The 24,350-nt window shown below is 35.0% G+C and overlaps 1 protein-coding gene across 5 annotated transcripts in view; it reads right to left on the reverse strand.

Annotated features, from left to right (window-relative positions):
• LOC149781836 (ephrin type-B receptor 1-B-like) overlaps positions 1-24,350 on the reverse strand; it is a 196,980-nt gene that overhangs the window by 125,471 nt on the left and 47,159 nt on the right. For all 5 annotated transcript variants that reach the window (XM_089936022.1, XM_089936024.1, XM_089936021.1 and 2 more), the window contains exon 2: positions 5,052-5,140. In XM_089936022.1, the coding sequence (XP_089792148.1) occupies positions 5,052-5,140 (89 nt within the window). The remainder of the gene's footprint in view (positions 1-5,051; positions 5,141-24,350) is intronic.

The raw sequence follows: 24,350 nt of genomic DNA on the forward strand, positions 1-24,350 counted from the left end.
CATGGGATACATGCAAAATACAGAAATTCTTGGGTGATTTATGTCTCCAAAGTTTTCAAGTAATGATTACTTATGCATAATTTTCATAGAAATTAATAAATATAAAATGTATGTGCACTGCACTAGAGTCACAGCATATAGGAGGAGCGATTTCATAAAAACAAGCATGTTATTTCTTCATCATAAAGTGTATTAAACTCAAAGCACATCAATCAAATTGGTGTGTAGTCTTAAATCTGCCTCCAGATTCTTCAGACACTCCATCCAATAAATTAAAATAGATAAATGTCTGACAAATAAACTGGGAGTAAAAACTAATAACACTTTAAACTGTTTAAAAAAATTTATTCCCCAACATAATTTTTTTTAATTTCATGAAATATGTTTAAGATTATAAAATAACAGATCTGGTCAATGTTTCTCATGATATTGTTGAAATTCGTTTAAATCTTTCAATGACACATTCTATTAGAGACACTGAAAAAATATTTTAAAGTTAAACATGTTTCTGTTGTGCATAGGAATAAAGGTACCAACAAATTATGCAATATCCAAAGCATGAACAAATTAATCATACTGTATAAACTTACCAAATTATTTCATTTAACAGCTAACATGAAGTTACTGTAAAAATCAAATATGAAATAAATTACATTTTATTCAATGGGTAAAACTTAGAAGATATCTGTAATCAATACAACTGATATGATTTTGCAATAAATTTGACTAAGTGTTAAATTTGACAGCAAATTATGGTGTAAATCATCCCAAGCTGAATTAAATCCTACATGGCACGCCAATGATCATAGGTTTTTTATGTTAATTATGAATTATAAACATACTGGGGTAACAACAACTTTAGGTGAAGATTTCTTTCAAAAAGGTGTTGGACTGCTCCAAGGATAAACAGGTATCATGAAAGATTAAATCCATTTGATGAATAAACAAATATTTTCCATGCATCAAACATTTAAATGCATAGAAACCCTATGATACCCACCCCCCATATGCTTCCTGCCACTCTTAATTCTGCCTGAAGCCCTTCTTCCTAAACATCAGACAGCTAACAATTTACATCTTTTTTAATAAAGTAAAATGATTCATGAGAGAACAGGCCTAACCAAATTCTCTCAGAGTGTTATTTCTTGGAGATCAATATTACCTGTGTGTCATTTCAAGTGAACATCAAAGCTGGCAAAAACAGATAAAAGGCTAGGATAAAAATAATGGATTCTAATCCTTAAATTTCAAAATGATGGCATTGTTACCACAGTGCTCCATTTACTCATTTTCTTATCAACTACATGAAACAACTTCATTTTCATTTTAGTTACCAATTTCTGTATGGATTATACCACTGATCCCCATATAATACGGGCCCCCTGCAGGCTCAGTACACCTGATGGGTCCTCCTACATGTCAAAAGTGACAACTAATGGAGACAAACTTACACCCTGTGATGCATCCCTTGACGATGTTCCATCAGAAATATCTTAGAGTTGTTAGAAATGTCAGGTTTAAGATTCAAAAGCATCATATTGTATTTTAAAGATGTTACCATTTTTAATCACTTTAACTTTGTTCTGCATACCTTTTGTTGATATGCATCAACATACTAGGCACAATATAGTCAGGATTGTTGTTGTTGTGGGTGTAATGCAATTTCTCAGCACACAATAGGCTATACATGGTGACCATTATAACTGGTGGAGGAAGAACGGGGGCAAGGAACCATTAATCCACAGACAGCTACTGGCAAGCTTTCTCATACCCAAACTGGCTGAACCAGAAACTCAAACCCTTGCTGGCAGAGGTGAGATGCCAGTGATTAGTAAAGGCGAGTACTTCAGCCCACTTGGTCATGGGAGGGGGGGGGGGCCAAGCCAGGATTGTACTGATGTACCATAAAATGATACATAACATGGGTAAAAGACACAGCGACTCAGACGTTAGCACACTGGATTTGTGACCAAGGGTGCAGGTTCAAATCCTACCACTGGATCAGCCTTGGTCAGCTAGCATGGCATGTCCTTGAGTAAGGCACGCTATTGCAATTGTCTTGGCACTAAACAGCAAGATAGTACTGCTTTGCCATAAAACACCAAACTAAATATAAAATGGTTATGATCATGAAACCAATCAAACGGTCAATCTGTTTTTAATCAGCACTCTTTTATTTCATCTTTTTCTGTTATGTACATGTAAGAACGATTGTAATGTGATTTTACATCATAAAATAGTAATCTTTTTATTTTACTGCACCATCATGAGACAGCCTTGCCGATACATTGCCCAGTATAAATTTCCCCCAATTGCTAGACTGGTCTCTCTTCTATTTCGTGTAATTAGCATTACAAAGACAGAAATTGTATCAGTCTAGCATGATCTAAAATGATTCATAATAAAAATAAAAATGTTTAATTATTCTATGTTTAAAAGACATTATTCAGAATACAAAATTGTGACAAAACATTGTAGTATTATACAAGCAATAATTAAATCAATCAACCAATCAATCAATCAATCCACATGTCAGTCCTAGCATCCTGTTAGAATATTCCCACACCTGATTGCCTCTGCCACTGTGTTTAAAAAATATATCTTTGATCTAAGAAATCTGGTCTGAAAATATTTTTTGTAAATGTAAAATAATTACACTGGTGAAGAGGATATACTTCCTACCTATTTATCACATGGAGCAAATACCTTGCAATAAACCCATGTATTCATTTTCAAAGAAAAGGTCAGTCATTCTGTTAGAAACTTCACTACAAGCATGGCCTTTGTAATTTGAAAGTCAATTCTGTGCTTATTTCATTTTTTATGTCAATTTCAAAACAGAGAAAGGGGACAGGTGTCAATATTTAAACATTTACTGCTGAACTATTGAATTTGACAATGTTTACATAAGATAGAAAATACCCTCCCCACAGTGCGCTCTGGCGCCAACCTCTCTGTTGGATCAATGGGGATTCAACACTTGTAGGCTAGAATTGAATGGAAAAACAAACATTTCCCCTTCAGTATTTTTTAAACAATGAGTTCTCCCCAACAATAGCTTCTAAGGCTTGTCAACACTTGGTTCTGGATTAATTGATTCCAAAAATTATATACAAATATTTCCTAGCACTCATTTTTCATTGGCAAGATTCCCAGGGTGGGATTCCTTAATTGTAAATGACTCTTCACTGGAAACACAATAAAGGGGCATATAACTTGTTAACCTTGTAGCCTCGGTCTTAAGGATATGGCGTGACCTTTCCTTGTGCAAAATTGTAGAAAAACGATGGCTTATTATATTTTCCATCAATCCATATGTTCTTTTATTCCTTACCATTTATTTAAATATTTTACCTTGCTTGTAACAAAATTTGGATAACAATACAATTTTGGGGTTCACTTGTTTCAGTGACTGTTGCTGTTGTGGGTTTAATATCATTTTACAGTACACAATAACCTCTACATGGCAGCCAGTGTAACTGGTGGAGTAAGAAACAGGGAAAACCACCGACCCCCAGGAAGCTACCGGCAAGCTTTCTCACATACCCACATTGGCCTAGCCCAAGACTTGAACCCACAAGGACAGAGGTGAGATCCAGATGAGTGGGCATTTTGAATAGTCAGTACCCAAAAGTTGTTGGCACTAAAATTATAATGAACCAGATTTGCACAGGCATCAAGTGTACACTATTATTGCTGGCCACAAACATACAGACAGTCTGTAAAATAAGCATAACTATCTAAACAAAGCATTGTTGTAATTTAGTACCCATTAACATTTTCAATTTTACTGAATCCCCTCTTCATATGACTTCCTGTCTTTCTGTTAAGAAAAATGTATTAAAAAGCTGTAGTGCCAAAATGAATTCAAAAATTAAAGTATATAAAAAAAAACTGAGTACAAACTAGAGTTTTTACAAGTAAAATATGTTCCATTCCATTTCTGACAGCTCATCCATTTCACAATGAATCAATCATGTTATTTTCTTCCAGAATAACGATTCTGCTTTTTTTAATTTTGTTTCTTTTTGGCATATGCATGTATGTGTGAATGATGGAAATTCAAAAGGTTTGAAAAATTAAAAATCTGATTAATTTTCACACAATATTTTCTGCACAAATATCACTGCCAATTTCAAGTTTTAAACGAAAAACTTTATTCTGCTCTAATAACCATATCCACCAGCTTGAACTGAATAAGTCCCGAGTTATAAATTTTGCTTTCCAGACCCAAACCAACCCACTCACCTCCATCTAATTTTGAATGCTATCAAACTATATATGAAAAAAAATCCAACCAAAGGATAACCTCTTTTGTCCATAGTATTAATCTAGCATTCTGCCAATATATGGTAAACTGATGTAAATCGGTGAGGGGGATAACAAATTCAAGGAATAATTGGCAAAAACAATGATCTCAAAATTGTTTACAATCTTTGTTGCTACAAAAGTTTCAGCAGTACTAGGCAAAAATACAATGGTTAATGGAGTGTGAGAGAGATTTCTGTCTGGTTATAAATGCCAGGTGTGATTTCACTTGCAATCAATTCAGGCATTATTACAGACAGACACGTGTGCACATATGCATGCACACACACAGATACACACACACACACACATACACACACACATGCACACATGAGAGCAAAAACATAAGACTGAAGATAGGTTATGAAATTATTCTGTGACTAATAAGATTTTCACAAACAAGCAAATTTCACTTACAAGTGTTAAATTCTCATGAAAGAGGAAATAACAATAACTTTTCATCTTAATAAAGCAGAGAAAATCATGGAAAAAAATTTTCTGCTGATTTACAATATTAGTACAATCAGACAAAAAATAACAGGTATATAATTGCATACACTAGGCGCGTACTTTTTGGGTTTCATGCACATGTATGCATTTTAACATTTTTTTCAACTTCATAACTTCTCTGTCTCATCAGACCTTTCCCCCCTCCATGGAACCATACATGACAGCAGAGGTATCTGCAGCATAAAATCCAGACTGGTACCCTAGAACAAATATTGCTGGAATGGTTTACTTACCCCTTTATTGCTAGGATCAGGTGGATCTGGTTCATTTATTTTGGATGTCCAATTCAATTTTTTGTACTCTTTTGTGTTCAGCAGCACCACTAGAAAAGAATAAAAGAAAAATGGAATAATAAAATGTATGTATATGTGTGTGTGTGTGTGTGTGTGTGTGTGTGTGTGTGTGTGTGTATGTATGTATGTATGTAAAGGGTAATGGCACATCAGCACACTCCTGGTTATATAGTGCCAAGTAAATGTTTTGTTGTAAAAATGTAAAGGTAATTTTTTATATCTTAAAATGATAATACTTTCCAGGTAAAAGTACACATGTACTGCTACAAACAAACAAAAATATATGAAGATATTAAAATTATTCAAAAGACAGAACAAAAGACAAAGGTAAAAATTATGCGATCCTTACAAAAATAGTACAAAGATAGTTTTTTGTATAAACCACATTCTTTACAATAGTGAAACATTTTCTCTAGTCAAATATATACATCTACAGTAAATAAATATTGCACTAGATCATTCACATGGACAAAATCTGCCTAAATAGCCCAATAAAAGATTATTTGGCATAGAAATCTGGATCAGAAGATGCTTTCTGTTGAAATTTCTTACAATACTGCTGACTGCCTTTGTTATTTTAAGTGCTCTCTATCCATTTTTAAGGGCACATCAGCAACACTGTACAAATTTTGAAAGGCTTCACTGCCAGGATATTTACTACATGGTACTGGCTCTTTTTTAATGTCTTTTCTTTAAGAAAGTTATGTTTTTATATTTATAGTAACAATCATATTATAATCATTTGTATAACCTGAATCCCTTCAGACTAAGATGCTTTATGTCAAATTTAATCAAATCTGGTTGAAGCAGTTTTTTTTACAAGTTATCATTACAAATTATATTTTAGTGATGGCAGCCATACTTGATACTGGATCATCATGCATCATCTCTATAAACTTAACAACACTTCATGCCAGGATCTTCTTTTATTTGGTCAAAATCTGTCATGTGATTTTTTAGAGAAAAACTGTTAAGCAATTTTCTCTTTTCTAAAATGGTGGCCATATTTGATAGTGAATGAGCATTGTTTGTACAAAATCCGGTTTGAGATGTCATTTAAATGGGGGAGAGGGTCCATTATGGGGACATATCTTTTGGTGGATCAGCATAGCTTGTAACAAACTGAATCGGCCTTTATGCCAGTATGCCTTTTGTCAAAATTTGGTAAAATTTTGTTAAGCTGTTTTTGAGAAATTGTTGAAGGTTTGTCAATTTTTAGAGATCCACATTATCTGTACTAAATTCCAAGCCATGATACTTTTTTCATTAAAAACTATGTTCAGCTATTTTTAAAAAGTAGAAGTTTTAAGGTTGATGCATGTTTAGTAACAGTTTTTATATATATGCATTTGATGGTGGATGGGTGATATTTGTACAAATTTGAAAGCCCTACAAGATGGGATGCTATTTGTCAAATATTGTCATGTGCTGTTGTTTTTTTAACCTTTACTGATCTTCGGGTTGTTGTACATTTAGTTAGCAGATCTGATAATGATTCAACATCAACTGTACAAAAGCCATCTATGCTAGGATGCTTTCTCTCAAATTTGATCAAATTTTGTTGCCAGGTTCTTTAAAAGATGAGCTCCTTTTAATGTTTTTCTATTTTCAATAATGATGTCCACTATTTCGCAAGTTACATATGCCAAGGGTCGATGACCAAAGAGCTAGCGGGGATCAGTCTGATATTGAAAGAGCAACTGCAGTTGTTTAGGTTGTAGTTCTTGGCATATATATATATATATATATATATATATATATATATATATATATATATATACACGCACGCACACACACTATCATACATTTAACTTTAGCATTTTCTTCGCACAAATGAAATTAGCAATTAAAACTATTTCTTTAATATATGGACATTATATTTCAAGTTTTAATGCAATGAATGAAACGGACACAAAGTACATCCTACTGAGCCTCAGAAACTGACACCATGTACATCCAATTGAGCCCCGTTGTGTCAAGCGACTAGACAGAAGAGAGACAACGTCACTTTCTCACACTCGGGGTCTGTGCTTTAACGAGACAGTCACCGGATTTCTGATACCCTATCATCAAAGAACTCTTCTCCCAGTACCAAAATGCAGTCACAGGGCAGCCATCATTGTTGAAATGAACATAACCTACTTTGACAAGGCAGTCAATGCATCAGAGATCATATTTCCCAAAATTACCCATTTGGGATAACTCTGAAATAGTCCCTGCAATGAAATACCAATTTTCCATACCATGAAAATGAAACTTTCAGAACAAGATTTATTCCAGGTCCAGTGGAGAACGATTAAATTGAAATTATACCATCAGAAAAGGATATCACAGAAAGAAATTGTGTAATCTAGCTTATACTAAATGTAACTTAATGTGGGATGGCGTAAATTAAGTGAGAAGTTTCAGACAGGTTAGAGTGAAAGGTTACTCAAGATATTCACAAATGCAGGTAATTGCATTTTCTGCTTGCTGTAGGTACATCTAATGGCATGGTGTATATCTTATCAAATTTATCAGCTATTTTCCTTACTTTAATTACCCACAAGGGAGAGGGCAGTATTTCCATTTCTACTCAAGAATTCTTAAGAGGATGTGGAGGGGGGAGGGCGTTTTCAAATTCAAATTTGCATTCTTTCTTTAAATGTAAAAACTGGACCCATTGATTATTTTTAGTTTTCTGGGCTAATTGGCTATGAGAATTGTCATGGGCTAATTGGCTAAGAGAATTGTCTAGAGCGAATTGGATGTGAGAATTGTTCTCCAAAGATATGTAAATTAAGCATGAAAGTACCAGTAACACACACCCACATCTGCCTGGCAAAATGTGCAAGCCAAGTCAGGTCTACAGTGTTTATTTTGAATCATAAATACAATCAATAACACGAAACCAATGTGACAGTGCATGAATCTAAACAACATGGACTGATGGTCAATGCATGAGTAAATGAGTACATGTTTGATACCCAACTATATCTGCCTGAATATTCTACACTGGTATGTCCTTGTGCAAGGAACTTTCCTTTCCTTGGCAGGTATAACCTTCAAAGTGTTGTTAAGCCATAAAACAAAACACACACACACACACACACAACCCCACTACACCTATGCTGCAAGTTGCATACAAAAACAAATACGATAGACTATCAATAAGATGTATATTAATTTTTTTGCTTGCCATGTTTTTTTAAACATGCTTTCAACAATAAACACAAACAATGCCAAAACTTGCTTAAAAGGACATAAAAATGTATGTATGTGCTAGTGACATAGGCTGTAGTCCAGTGTGAAACCAAAATTCATATCTTTAAATATCATAAATGAAATAATAAAATATTTTCAATTTATTTATCAGCAACTCCACAGCCATGGTTGATTCTTACTAACTGTTGGCCTAATACATATATATTTAAATAGCTATTCCACCAGACGCATAATGCTTTGTTAAGTAGACACTTTTTTAAATCCTCAAATTGTTGTCCTAATCATTAAACTCTAAAATGGTAGCATGCTCAATGTGCTGGACCGAGTTTTTCCAAGAAAAGTGGTGCTTACAAAAACCCAGATCTGTCCAGGATAAAACAAATTACCTGTGCAGGATTTAAAAAATGACTTGTCAATGAAGGATTTTGTCAATAATGTACAATTTTTGTCTCCTAAACTAATTATTATCTCTACATGTCCAGAATAACTGCAAGGCCAGAGACCGCCCAGTTGACATCAAAAGCTGTGTGCTTGTGACAGTAATTTAATTGCTGGAACAGATATGCCTGCAATTTACTGGTAGCCAGTTCTTGCAAAATGTGTGTACTTATCCCAATAAATAGAACTACCACCACCTAAAGTATTACCAAGTCCAACCATAATGAGTACAAGTTGAAAAAGATAGTACATAATATGTACTGGTAGTAAAGAGCTTAAAAGTTAACATTAATGCTATTAAAGAAAGACCAGGAATGGCTGTAAAAGCATTAGTTTACCAGTAAATGAACATGGTAAAATATACAACAGTCCTCAATCAAGAAGGCCCAACTTTTTGCTCTGCTCCTTAATTTAGTGCCAATTACTGGTAATTACCAGCAGGGATAAGTGTATACTGGTAATTACTAGCCAAGATAACTGTATACTGGTAATTACTAGCCAAGATAATTGTATACTTTGCTGCTAGCTGAGAAAATTGTATACTTAGCTGGAAAAGCTGACTTACTAACGAAGTAAAAGATAACCCAAAAACAATTCCTGATACAATTTGTTTTCAGCATAATCAAATGATATGCAGATAGTAACAATGTTTATTTAAATCAATAGATTTAACATGGAATTTTAAGCTTGAGTGCATGTATTATGTTAACTGTAATTGAATTTCGGGCAACTGATAACATTCTTTGTCACATGGATTTCTGCATCAAAAGATTCGTGAAAAAGTCCTCCCCCCTCCAATGTCTAAACAAAATGGCTCTGACCCACACCAAAGAACATAATAAGCACACAAACATGGAAAGATATCTTGTAACTATTAACTGATCCAATTTCATGGTGCAGGACAAAATGTATCCAAGGATCTGAATACAGAAATATTAAAAATGTAAAAAGCATCAGTCCTTCAATAACTATCGTTCATTCCTAAAACTCAGCAGAAATTTAGGTTTTGTCTGGTTTTGTAGGGTATAATGCCATTTTCTGCAAATTATACACTATAAAGGGCAGCTTGTATATACTTTGTGCAGGTCAAACTCAGGAAGACCACCAAGAAGAACTACAAACTCATAGAAAGCTACTGTACTAACAAGCTTTCTCACACACCCATGTTGGTCGAGTGTAGACATCAACTCGCACAGACCAAGGTGATATGTGTGTGTGTGTGATCTGTAAAGAATATTACCTTAGAACTCTCGGCCACCCAGGGCTGCTAATAAGAATTTTGTCACTTGGGTATACTGTATTTGTTTGGAACTAATTGTGTGGTTGTGGTACTTTTAATTTGATGGGATATTTGGTGAACATCACAATACAAACTTGGGATACTAATTACTTCTAGAATACATCAAAAATGGCTGTGACCAAGACTAATTCATGGTGTGTTTAATCAAAAGAACATTTGAGCGACTTTTTTTCACAATTACTGTCTATACTTGCTTACAAGTCAAATTGCACACAACATAGATCCTGATCTGTCATAGCATAATTCTCCTGCAAATCAGGGTATATGTTGTTTATTCTACTGATTACTCCTAACAAACTGCACAGACCCAGACCTACCAGTGCATAATGTGCCAGCAGATCTGGGTGTGTGCAGTTTGCAGTTGGACTTATAGGCAAGTACATGGAGTATGAGGTACTATGATTTGAAATGTGCACAGAACATTTGGAATTTGTCATGTCTACTGCGTGATACTAAACAACATAAATCCTGTTCCTCTGCTGTGACAGTAAATCTGATTTTAGTAAACATGTACCAGTAAATGATACGCATACATGTAGCCTTAAAATAGATAAACAAGCACCAGAAAATAGTTGAATAAGTACCAGTAAATGGAAAAATAAGTACTTGTAAATGATGAAAAAATATCCTTAAATCGGTTTTGGAAAATCATTTTTTTCACATTCTCAAAAATACTGGTTGAATTATTAGAGGCAGGTGAAGACCTTCAATACAAGAAGTACTGCATGCCCTTGTCAGCAAATTTAAAAAATGTCTATGTAATGCATCTTGCAGGCTGTACAACATTTTTTGCTAGGCAGTAATAAATGTTTATATGCAAACGAGCAAACAAATTACAAATCATTCTCAAGGACATTTACAGCATTTCAAAATATGGGATGTGAACAGAGAACCATTCTGTGCATAATGTACAAAGTTGAAATTACAGTTGAACACACTGTGAAAACATTCAAATCCAATAAAACTGCTTATTAACTTCAGAGTTTAAGATTTATACACCTCTTATCAGTCTGAAAGAGGCTGTTAACTTGTTCTGAAAACCATTCCAGGAACAATAAATCTTCCTACATGCTTGTCAAATGGCAGTAACCAGTCAAAAAAACGTTAAAAATGAATCCTATCTCCATGTTCTTTACACAGATTCCTGATCTTAATTAAAGACCTAATAAACATTTCCCTGTATTTTTTATCATCAAAGACTCCATACTGGAATTAAATAAACATCACTGAAATTCCCAATCCAGCAAAATGAAACAAAGCCAGTGCTTGCAAGTGGAATCTATAATGGAGGCATTGCTTATAAAGTGTGAACTTGGAAACCATGTCAAAATGTTGCAGGAATGTACTTTGCAGTAATTAGTATGGCTTTATGATGATATTCCGCAGGTATAAACAAAATCCAAAACAGTTTTAGCCAAAATCAGCAAATGAACAGCTTTAACCCAATAAAAATTTTTGATAACCGTGACCTTGCCCCAAATGTCATTAGGGTCAAGAACTGTCATCACATATTGCCTTTGCTTCATGGTGATTCATTCCAAATATTCATCAGAATCCACATGAGTTAAGACATATAAGGGGTGGGCGTATATTTCTGTGACCCTGGCCACAAGGTCAAAGAACCAAATATGAATGTTGCAGAAATAATAGCTGTGGCTTAATAATGATTTATTATGACTATGAAGAAAACCCATTAAGGACTTACGGAAATATAAGAAGAAAACCCTTTAAGGACTTACGGAAATATGAGCAAATTAATTTTTAAACCAAAATCTGCTGATTATTCATTATATACTGCATATACCCTGATAGGCTGTTGCAACATGTGACAGCAGACCTGGTTCTATGCAGACTGTAGTTGGACCTGACTTGTAAGCAAGTGCAGACAGGTAATATTGTGCATGCTTTTTGTTCTGGGTCCAGGTTCAAAAAAGTAAATCCATCTGGTAAAATGAATCAATATTGACTGCTAAGACCTTTTCATGATACAGGGTCTATAATACCAATCTCCCTTTTCCACTCCAGTTTGAAGAGGGTGTAAAAACACTTTATCCAAAGGATTTATTTGGGTTGATACTGCCATAAATCACAATTCAGACCAACAGTAGTGTTTTGAAGTGGAGTTAATGTGTGAAAATTTATCATTTCTACCTCTTTAACTAGCCAATATTGAGACATGCATTTCACCTCAACAGCTTTATTAGCATCACAAATTTTTCATGGTACATGTATTGTACTGGAAACAATAAATCTGTAAATGTAGGTGTAACCTTCACTACACAACATGGAGGCTGTCACAAATCTTTACCATATCAGAATTGTAAATATAATTCTCATCCTTTCCTACACCCACCCCTATCACTGAAACTACAAAATAAACCGGATGCATGAAAATGACATTTATGTTTGCTTGAAACATTAAAAGTAAAAAGATACATTTTACATGAACAAAAAAAATATGGAGACAGATGGACTGATACAAATAGCAGGTATTTAATGGAAATTCCCAATTCTTTTACCAAGGTTTCTGGACTTTGGGTTTGGGACTTGTCATATGCGTGCATTTAGTGTTGAACATTTTAATATTTACATCTAGGTCCAAAACAAATATTTTTGTGTTTAGGCTCATGGTGCAGCCAAAAGCATTGCTGGTAAGGTGACCTCCATTTCCCTTCCTGAGGAATAGCCAAAGTCCAGCTGGCTTTTTTATGCCTGCCAGAGAACCAAGAAAGAGAGAAGCACTCATGCACTCATCATAAAATGTAATGGGATACACATAAATAAATAACATGTGAAGAACCTGACCTAAAAACATCTGCTAGACTTAAAAAATTTACTACATTAATATATAAAAATAAAAATGTTTCAAACCTATTAACTAAAACGTAACAAAAAGAAAGAGCAAAGGTTACTTTCTGTCAACAATATAAAGGAACAGAAAGCTGACTAACAGGAAATACCTGAAGGAGGTACATAGGAATTCAGCCCTTGAAAATTTGGTAAAAATCTTTAGGAAAATAAAGCTGAGGAACCTCAATCAAAATTTTTAAGTAATTTAAAAATCTAAGTCTTTGGGTATTTCAAACATTACAAGTGTCCATCTCTAAGTCTCTAAACAGCCAAACAAGCTGGGACAGACTTTGAGGTGTCCACAAATAACATCTAGTAGTGATGTTACCATCGGCCTAAATGTTCATTTCAATGTTGTCACCATCCTTTTGGTACAATAATGTCACAATGTTTATACAATTGAAGGTATGTTCCTGCCAAGTGCTAAAGCCAAGTTTAAAGCTAGTGGAGAATTCCATATTTTCCTTTTTCAACTGAGCATCAATTGTTGACTGTTATTTGTATCTCACAGACAAGTATCTCTTAAAATGTACAACTGCTGAGGATTGAGCTGATTACAATAAAATGTACTATTGCTGATGACCTATCTGGTTAGTGCTGAGGACCTACCTGGTTGATGATGAGGACCTACCTAGTTATTACTGAGGACCTATCTGATTACCGAGGACCTATCTGATTATTGCTAAGGACCTATCTGGTTATTGCTGAGGACCTATCTGGTTATTGGTGACAACATATCTGGTTATTGTTGAGGACCTACATGGTTATTACCGAGGACCTAGCTGTTTATTGCTGAGGACTTAACTGGTTATTGCTGAGGACCTACCTGGTTATTGCTGAGGACCTAGCTGATTATTGCTGATGCCTAGCTGATTGCAATAAACTGATACTCTGGTTAGTTGTTGTTGTTATAGGGTTTGATGCCATTTTTCAACACAAGATAGGCTATACATGGTGGCTAGTATAAATGGTGGAGGAAGAACCAGTGAAAACCCCCAAAAGAACCACCAACCCACAAGAAGCTACTGGCAAGCTTTCTCACATACCCACACTGGCCGAGCCTGAGACTCAAACACATGAAGATAGAGGTGAGATGGCTGTGATCTGTAACAGTGAGTGCTTTAGACCATTTGTCCACTCGGGGCCCCCCTCTGTGTTAGTGGTCTGCACTGCAACTAAATGGATGGATGTGTTGTGGGTAAGGGGCAGTCTAAACACTATCCAATATCACTATCTATATATTCTGCCATATTTTTTGGTCATCTTCCCAAACGTTATCAACATATCACAGTTGTCATATATGATAACATCAGGCTACTAAATGAAGTGTGTAATCAGTCTGACATACCATGCCTAAATATGACACTAATGTTACCCAAAATTACATTTCTTACATGTGTACATCACTTTGATCCTTTTCTTCAAGAGGCATCCCCTTTGGGCCAACTGTAAAGCCATGATGTCTGGACCACCTCCCCAGGGACCTCTGTCAAGGTAAGTTTATATTTACCATCTCCATGGAAATATTGTGTTAAGAGATCACAAGAATAACATCCTGGGGTAACTGCTGTGGTTGTGTTTAGACACATTAATTGAACAGAAAGTGTTGATATGCTGTTTGGTTGTAGTTGATCAATGACAATGAACTTGTTATGGTGAAAGACTCAAAGGCTTACAGGGAGATGGGTAAATAAAAAAGTAGTTTACATTTCCTAATTTTTTAAGGTAATTGATTTTTGCAGCATAAAACTTCACTCAGTTAAATAGATTAAGCTTTACATTTGCATACCAACAGAACCCAATACAAATTAGAACTCTCAGAGTGACATTTATGCTGAAATGTGTTAGTGTGAACTATTACAATTTACTCCAGTTTGATTCTTGTATCAGAATTTTGCTAAAAGACAAACAGAAAATCCCAAAAATCCCAAATGTTGATCCAGAAAAATCCCCAATTCACGTCCAAATATTTATTTGCGCATGTAGTGTGTATCAAGTAGAGACTTAAAATATGTCTTGATTGTACATGACCGTTTTTTTTGCATTTAAAGGTCAGCTGTAGATTAAAAAAAATATAAACAACAGTTAAATTCATCTATCAATCATACTAGCAAATCATGTGGAACTTGAAAAAGAATTTGAACCACAAAAAATATTCCCATGTTGAGCCAGGTTTAATAACTTGAATGGATGAAACTTAAATCTGTGTGATTTTTTGGAGCAAAATATTTCAACAACATAAATCTGATAACTTGCCATAGACACATGCTTATCAAGTCCACCCTAAATGCAAACTACATAGACCCGGATCTGCCATCAGATAATGCATTTGGTCTATGCAATTTGAGGAGTTATCAGTAGAACAACCAACAAAGACCCTGATTTATCCAAGTGTTGTGAGACTGCTGATCATGTCTACATTGTTCGCAGTTTGACTTGACTTCATATGATATGATGAATCCAGTCAATGATAAACTATCTGTCTGAAATTTTTTTGTATGCCCAACCATTTAGCATCTGCTAAAACACTACCAGACAGTAACAGGCTGGTAATTTCACACAACAATATCAAAACAAACAAGCAGGCTTTAGTAGAATGCTATATAATACAATTGATACAAAACCCAGACTTCCCCTTATCATACACCTTCAGTAATGGGTAGTTACATTGGCTTTACATCTGAAATGCCTTCTTTGTTATGGTCCAGACCTTGTAACATTATCAACAGGCTCTATCTGGAGGAAACACGAACACTGCACAGAGACAAAATAGATCCTGGGGTGAGGAGCATGACTCCCTTTCTATTGATCCTTGTTACAGCTATCATTTTCAACCAAATGAATAAGCAGATTTATCCACTTCAATACTTTTTAAAGGCCAAATTATTTTTAAATCCAGAGTCAATCTTGGATTATGCAATCCAAATACTGTACAGTACATCAATATAGGAAATTGGCTGGTTGTATGTGGATTAAAATGGTCATTGAGACCAGGTTACTGCTGAATTCAGGTGACCATTAGGACAGGTTCGACTGAAAAATTCTATGAAATGCAGTATTTTGTCAACAAGCTGGGGCACCTGCAGAATTATTTTCGGGGGGGGGGGGGCAAACATAAAGTGGTCAGCTTATAGTTAAATTTACAGATTAAGGCCAAAACATATTTAGAGGTGAAATCCATGGCCACCCATGTCAAGAAAGACAAAAACAAAAAGGTTAATAAACATACAGCACCTCTGCAACAGAGCTTTCCATAACATTTTGTCCATGGCAACATTTACAGAAAACTTTACACCCATCATGGATTCCATGCTAAAAATGTGAAGTCCTGGAAGAAGTGACCATTACTACCAAACATTCTGCAATAAAATTAATTCTGGATGCTCCCAAGGCAGAGCTAGCTAGCACAAATTTTCTTTTGCCTTACAATGAAGCATGTCTGTGATGAAACGGGTCATCTTCAAACAAGCATTCCAAGTAGGCTGGAAATGAGAAATTACAGATTGATTACTCTTACAGACCCGTTACTTACAAAATTTTCTCAAAATGAACAAAATCTCTTTTCTCAACATTTGTTTTCCTCATTCCAAGTTCTCAGAGTAATCTGTCTAATTTCAAATGAGACAAACTTTCAATCTCTCATTTGGGCCAAGTTTACTGTTAACAGACACACATGAAGTAACCAGTTTATAATAAACAAATTACTAATTCCCCACCTCTTAAATGTACCTTCATCCATCATCCTCCACCCTATGTTATCTGATCTTATCCAGACTTGATCCAAGGTTCTACAGCCTTAACCCACATAGTTTATTCTGACATTTATTTATTTTTTCCTATCTACAAGGCACCAAGTAAGAAATGGGGGTGGAGACTGATTTTCTTTTTAACTCGATATTCTTTTCTCTTTCACCTCAAAATAATTTCTTCATTTCAAATGACTTCATGGAAAAACTAAGTTTCCTTTTCTCTTCTACAAATCAAAGCAACAGTATTATGTTAGACATTTGAATTTTTTTGGTTCATAACATTAAAAAAAACACTATTGGAATGTGGTATCCCTCAACACAGAACAAATCAGACAGATGAGGTGGTTAATGTGGAGACAGAAACTGAACAGCTTGTGTACACCTCACCTCAAAGCTGAACCTCAACCAAAACACACATCTTGTCAAAGTCCACTGACAGTGGAACACACTCATGTCAAGTGCATTGCTTTCAACCCCACCCCCAGACAAATAATTTGATGTGAACTGTATTAAGACTGTGTGTGGTTTGATTCTGTATCACATGAGAAAATCTGCTACATTTTATGAGAATGCAGTTAATTTTTTTTTTAAATATGAGCATGATTAAAGGCTTTTACATCTGTTATCTTTTATTTTAAATACATTTTACAGAATTAAAATATCTTCACATCTTATATTTTATTTTATTGCTCTTCAAGTTAATATTTCATTGGACGGGTTTTAGCTTCCTAATTTTTTTTGTACAGTCAGGTTCTTTTAATTTTTCTAACTTAACCTTTAGTTGGTACCATATAGCCACTATCGTGCCCATGTGCCATAAAATGCTGCTGCATGTATACAGTACCATTCAACAACAAAAAATCCAAAACACCCCTTTCAACCACCATCCATCCACCCATCACAGGGAAATGAAATGGTCAGTCCCTTACCGTACTGTAACATTAATCATAATGCTGTCTAATACAAAATTATAACAATGTTCACCTGAAAAATCTATTTAAAAAAATAGATGTAGCTAAAAGCCCCTACAAGGTCCAAAAGGATAGTAGTTTTTAAACAAAATGTAACCAAAAGCCCCTACAAGGTCAGAAAGGATGGTAGTTGTTAAAAAAATATAACCAAAAGCCCCATACAAGGTCAAAAAGGAGGTTGTTTTAAAATAAAAAGTCACAAATATCCTCAGCTGTTTCAGATTTAGTCAAGAAAATTCAAAGATCCATCACTATCGACCTCTCCCACTGCTGGCCTTCTGTAAGCAGATTTGTTATACCTCACTCACGATTTGCCTAACAAAATTTATTAAGGACATTTGAGTCAGTATTTTGTCCTACATCTACACTACATTTAACACAAATGCAGCAGTATGTTTTCTTGCGACTTCAGCTCCTCTTCTCTACATTAACATCTATGATCATATCTACCAGGTGTTCTAAGGCTCGGCTAGCGTGGGTACGTGGGAAAGCCTGCCAGTAGCTTCTCGTGAGTCGGTGGTTCTTCCCTGGGTTTTTTTTCCCGGGGTTCTTCCTCCACCAGTTACACTGGCCGCCATGTATAGCCTAACTTGTGCTGAAAAATGGCGTTAAACCCTAGAACAGTGTTCTCAATTGGTACCCAAGCTAATAAAATTCAGTAAGGCATTTATGTCAGCCAATGAAAGTGACCAATTTATACTGCATTGGCAATGAGTGTACTATACTCAGTACGCCAGATTAGAATGAGCTCCATTCAGTTACTTTAACTCCTTGGGTTGTTTTTAAAATATGTTGTATGGGCACTGTCAAGTAACTTTCAAGCACAACTGAAATACATGCATCAATAGCACAATAGTACAACCAAAAATAAACACTATACAATTAATTTGGATCACCCTGGCTATTTTTTTAAGACACTGCAACTTACAGAAAATCATACCTTTTGTACACGTGAAATTTCTTTACAAAACAGAAACTGCAGTCTGTTCAGAACACGTTTCTATAATGGAACTAACAATTGCACTGACCCAGAATTTTTGTAAAAATGAAAAATGAGTTAAATGCGTTTGCAACTATGTGTTGAATCCTAGTTTTATAAATAGCAGAAGCCTAAGTGGTTAGAACATCCACACAGGCTGCGGGAGGATGCAGGTTTAAACCCTGGCAGAGTCATAATAAAGATTCATAAAATTGGCACAATCAACTAACTTGCTTGGCACTCAGCATTAAATGGTCTGGGTTAGGACTATTCGGCCTGGTGTCAGGATAATGTGACTGGGTGGGACGTGATGCTACATGTCTGTGGCATCATGCCCCATAGGCATCACTATAAACTGTCACACTGCAGACATCGTAGCGATATGACTGTACAATTGTTAAAACTACGTTAAAAATCTAAATAACACGCACACACACACACATGCACACAAAAGACTAAATGTATTCTCGCTCTTTCTTTATAGACATTACTTTAACTATGACTAAAACGGTTAAAGCTACATTATAAAATCCAAATCATACACATAGACACACACACACATATATACATAAATAACAGACGGTCCCAATGATAGCTATCGGCATGCATATAAGATATGATCCATAGAACTGAGCTCTTAAGTTGTGTGTGTGTACAACTAGACTTGCATATTACACTGTCAGACACAAATTAACTTTGTAAAAAAAAAAAACAACTGGCATGTTCATTATCAAAAGGTACCAAGTGTTGGACAGATATTCAAGTTTGTCACCTGCCTCTCAGAATTGTCACCAATTATATTGGTTGGTAGACCATAGGTTTCAAAGGATTCTAGTGTTTTGACTGATATTACAGTTTTCTCACCGACATTTTTATTCACTTCCTAAATTGTGTTTGGAAGTCAAACTGCATGACAGACAATATTCAAGTCAAAATGACTTTTGGAAACTACGTTCACCCCAGTTAATTTGTATTGCCAAAAGTTTTCAAACTTTCATAAATTTCATCTTCATTTTCTGTATAAAATAAAAATACAAAAAGGTTCACAATTTTGTATAATCAAGTTATTTTTTTCCCTACATATGGAGACACAATTTCATCAGTCAAGCCCATCTAGTGTCAATGGAACCTCTCAAGGGTTGCACAAACTTACACCCATCAACTGATCCAAACTTACAAAGTACACACTTGTATTTGGAGTCCAACTACAAACAATAGACCCTGATCTACGGTCACATAATATGCTGGCAGATCAGGGTCTATGTTGTATGTTCAAACAAACTACATTGATCCAGATATTCCAGTGCACTGTGCAACAGCAGAAATGGGTCAGCGTCCTTTGCAGTTAAACTTGACTTAGAAGCAAGTGCAGATGGTAACTCTGATACTTCTGCTTGTAGACTAAACTATCAAAGAAAACAGCCTCCATGACTGTGACTTTGCTAGACCTTTCAATATGGCAGGCCCCAAACATAACCCACGGTTCCTGCCCCAGTACATGATAAAATACACATATCTGTTGCACTAGTCTGGTGTTATCCAAAGTCATAAAAAAGGTCAATGAAAGATTGATAACAGCTAGGCTTTGGAGAATAAAAAAAAAGTTTTATTTTGCCACATGGGAGAAAACTGATTAATGCCATGGAGTATAGAGATAGATATGTATATATGCAACAGTACCTCCCTCCGCATAATTTTTGTTATGGTACCAGCTGAATGCAAAATACAAAAAAAATGTCACAATGAACTGCACAAAATTTTGGAAGATAAACCCTTGTAAATAAATTTAAACAGAAGTACAAAAATATAAAATTTAACGATTGGAGAGAGAGAGAGCAAGGATTACTTAAATTCACTATTTGTAGTAGCGTAAATTTTTTCATGTTATATGTAATGACAAGCCATAAATTTAAAGACATCAGAATACTGAACTGTGATAGTGAATAATCATTTGAAAATAAACATTCAAAAATACCCCCCTCCAATTTTTTTTCTTCTCTACACTGATAAATAATACATGTTACTGATTTACAGACCCAGTAAATAATCCTTCCGTGGAATCAGATGTGATGAAAAGGTTATTCTCCACACAATGAAAACGAAAATCTAGGAATGCTTGCTTACAAGCCCAGTACAGCTGCAAAAAGAACACATAGACACAGATCTGCCAGGGTCAATGTTGCTTGTTCATTTGATTACTCCAAACAAATTGTAAAGACATAGATCTGCCAGTACATTATGGGACAGCAGATCTGGGTTTATGCAATTTGCATTTAGAATAGAATTTTAAGTATAGTTACAACCTTAGAAGCAGACAGACAGATAGACCAAGACAAACCATACTGGGCATGATTAACACAATTTATTTGTCTTTGTATGGTTATACATGTACCCAGCAACTCTCACCTCAAAGTTTGGGATGATTTGTGTGTACTTTTTATATTTTTACTGCACAGCAATCTGAAAGCTAGAATGTGCCAAGGCAAGTAAAATACCCTGCCCAAAACGACATACACACCCCAGTAGACAATCCAGACTAAGCTGATGGTGGAAGACTCAAACCCAAGGCAAGTAAAATATCCTGCCCAAAACGACATACACGCCCCAGTAACCAATCCAGGCTAAGCTGATGGTGGAAGACTCAAACCTACACTAATTTAGTCACAAGTCCCCAACATCTCATCTACTGAACTGCTTCAGAGACTGTGTTTGTATGGCAACTGAAAATTATTTTTCCCCACAAACTATATGACTGGCTGCAATGCATTCACAATGCTCCACATTTCCTCTAGTTTAAAAAATATTATTTACAAAAACTGCCCTCCCAACCCAATCAATATTACTTGACCACCTTCTCTGCTTCTTTCAAAGGTCATGAATCTATGACCATATGACCTTCCATTAAATGACCGATTTTCAAAAATGGCTCCAGCTTTAACAAAAAAATGATCATGTCAGTTTATCTGGACAGATACAAATTATTATTGGTGGGGGGTGAAACATCAAAGCCAACAACTCCACTTACATATTGATGCCTTCTGCAGCCTGCCTGAACATTAAGTGAAAGATGTATTGTAACAACCTACCATGCATGTCAGCAAACTGGTAAAATATCCAGGGATCCAATCTATAATGCCTTCCATGCCTCCCTAAAGTTCAAATTGTCATCTACCATATGTACTCACTTTTAAGTCTGATTCAAAAGCAAATAACACAGACCCATGACCTGCAGTCACATAATGCTCCAACAGCTCAGGGTCTACATTCTTTGTTCTACTGATTAGTCCTGACAAACTGCAGAGACTCAAGATTGGTTTACACATCATGCAACAGCAAATCTGGGTCTATGCAGTTTCAGTCGGATTTGACTTCGAGGTGAATACATACAGTATATTCAAGGAAAACTTGAACATTAAGGTTAATCTAAAATGTGGACAAATGTGCCCACAATGACAAACATACTGACCACCAAAATTATTACATGTCAAGCTACCATCAAAATAGGCTCTACTAAAAAAAAATAGTAAGTTCTGCTCAGCAGCTGCTCTGGTTTTCTTCTGCCTGTACCTATAATGATGAGTGTTGCTTCCATATGATTACTGACATCAACAACAATCAATGGTGATAAAGATATATACCATACATACTTGCTTAGGAGTTAAACTGAACTAACCCAGATCTGCCATCGCCAGGTGCTTTGTTGTCTGTAGCTTGACTGACTTCGAAGCAAGCACCGACAGTAAATGTTAATAACAATTTGATTTTTTTTAAACAGAAATTATTAGAATTTCCAGGCTGGAAAAAGGTTAGCAGAGAAACTAAACAAGACAGACACCATCCTTAATATGATTTTTATTAGTACAAACTAGTAACTAATGAAAATGTTCGAAAGGAGTGAGGTCAGACAACAATATGAGATAAGGACAAAAGGAACATGAAAATTCTGACAAAACATAAAACTGAAAGGCAGAGAAAATTGAAGACAGAAAGCGATTCAACCAAACAGTAGATGTACATGAGAAGAAATATAAATTAACAAGATTTCATGTTTTCTTTATCACACCAGATCTTAAAATCAAAAGAATGTATATTTTTTTTAGAAAGATTATAGCATCACTTGATGTGATTAATTCTGGTAAAGTACTTTCTCATCTTCAAATCTCTAAAATAATATACCACTGTCAGATCTGGTAACACTTCACACCACCAATTGCCAGTATAGCTTTTCTCTCTTTGTCAGAGCCATCCACCTTAATGAGCATTCAATTTGTTTGAAGAGATCTCTCTGAGCTGCCAGTTATGGGGGATGGGGGGGGGGGGCAAATTAAGGAACTGAAAAGAAGCAGGTGCCTTTAAATGTCACTTAAACTGACAAATGAGCCTTTAATTTAGACAAAAACTAAAATTTGGTGTGGAGGATACCAACACATTTATGGCTATTTTTTTTATGAGCTAACTAGCAAATCAAAGTCATTTAATATCCTCTACCAAGAAATATAAATGTACCCTAGTAATAATGCAATGTTGCATGTCTTTATTAAGCTCACGCTGCAGAACTGATATTTCTCATTAACTGTCATTAGCACATCTTGACTCTGAAGGGGTTCTATTTTAATTTCTCTCAATGGACTTGAACTTTTTAATCATGCTGGAATTGTGAATGATATTGGCAATGATATATCACCGTCAACTGAGCTTCATGTTTTTGTTTTTTTTTTATGCTGGATTCCAGATACATTACTGTCCAAGTCTTTAATGATGTAGACAGTTAATGACAAAATTCCATACCTATATTGAACTGAATAGTCATTAAAACTGTATCAACATGCATGTAATTAGTAAAACCTCTTTTGTGCAACAAACCCATTTTCTAATTAACAACTCACTGGCCAAAGAATAACAATATTAAATTAACTCTGAATTTTTTTCTAATAGTTTATTGGAACTCAATAAAGGATTTTAAATAAATGCATTGCAAGATTTTATTAGAAATTTCGTCGCTGTTCACAGTTCTACTAAACGAACTGGTAAATCGATGGTACTAATCGGATTAATTGATCATGGATCTTGGATTATCTGTGTAGTGTAAAGTTGATCCATTGATGATAAAAACGTTTTTTTCGTTTTTTACTTTACCTCGAAAAACGCGTTTTTTTACGTTTTTGATTTTTTGCTGGACAATATAAATTATATGGAGGAAACCATTGAGTGGTCAGATCAGTCAGATGGTGATAACAACATTGAGTGAAAAAATTTCAATGTTATCTGGACGACGGTTTAAAACTTTTGACATTTCTTCATATTTGTATCACTGAAACTTTAAAACTGGTATGTAGCATGTAAATAAGTAAAATATTGATTTTCGTGTTGCCTAAAAACTACTGGAACGTTTTTTTCGTTTTTTATTTATTGAGAAAAAAATGCGTTTTTTTACATTTTGTTAATTTAATTTTAACGTTTTTAACATCTATGAGTTGATCTAATTGATCATGGATCTTGGATTATCTCTGTAATGTGAAGTTTATCTAATTGATCATGGATCTTGGATTATCTCTGTAATGTGAAGTTTAACTGATCATGGATCTTGGATTATCTATGTAATGTGAAGTTTAACTGATCATGGATCATGGATTATCTCTGTAATGTGAAGTTAATCTAACTGATCATGGATCTGTAGCACCCTATAATCTCAAGATTACCATTTCAGCCCCTATCCCCCCACAAACAACATTCCTCATGATTATATAA

This window comes from Sinohyriopsis cumingii, chromosome 15, assembly GCF_028554795.1.
Source record: "Sinohyriopsis cumingii isolate HCF-2022 chromosome 15, ASM2855479v2, whole genome shotgun sequence".
NCBI lineage: Eukaryota > Metazoa > Mollusca > Bivalvia > Unionida > Unionidae > Sinohyriopsis > Sinohyriopsis cumingii.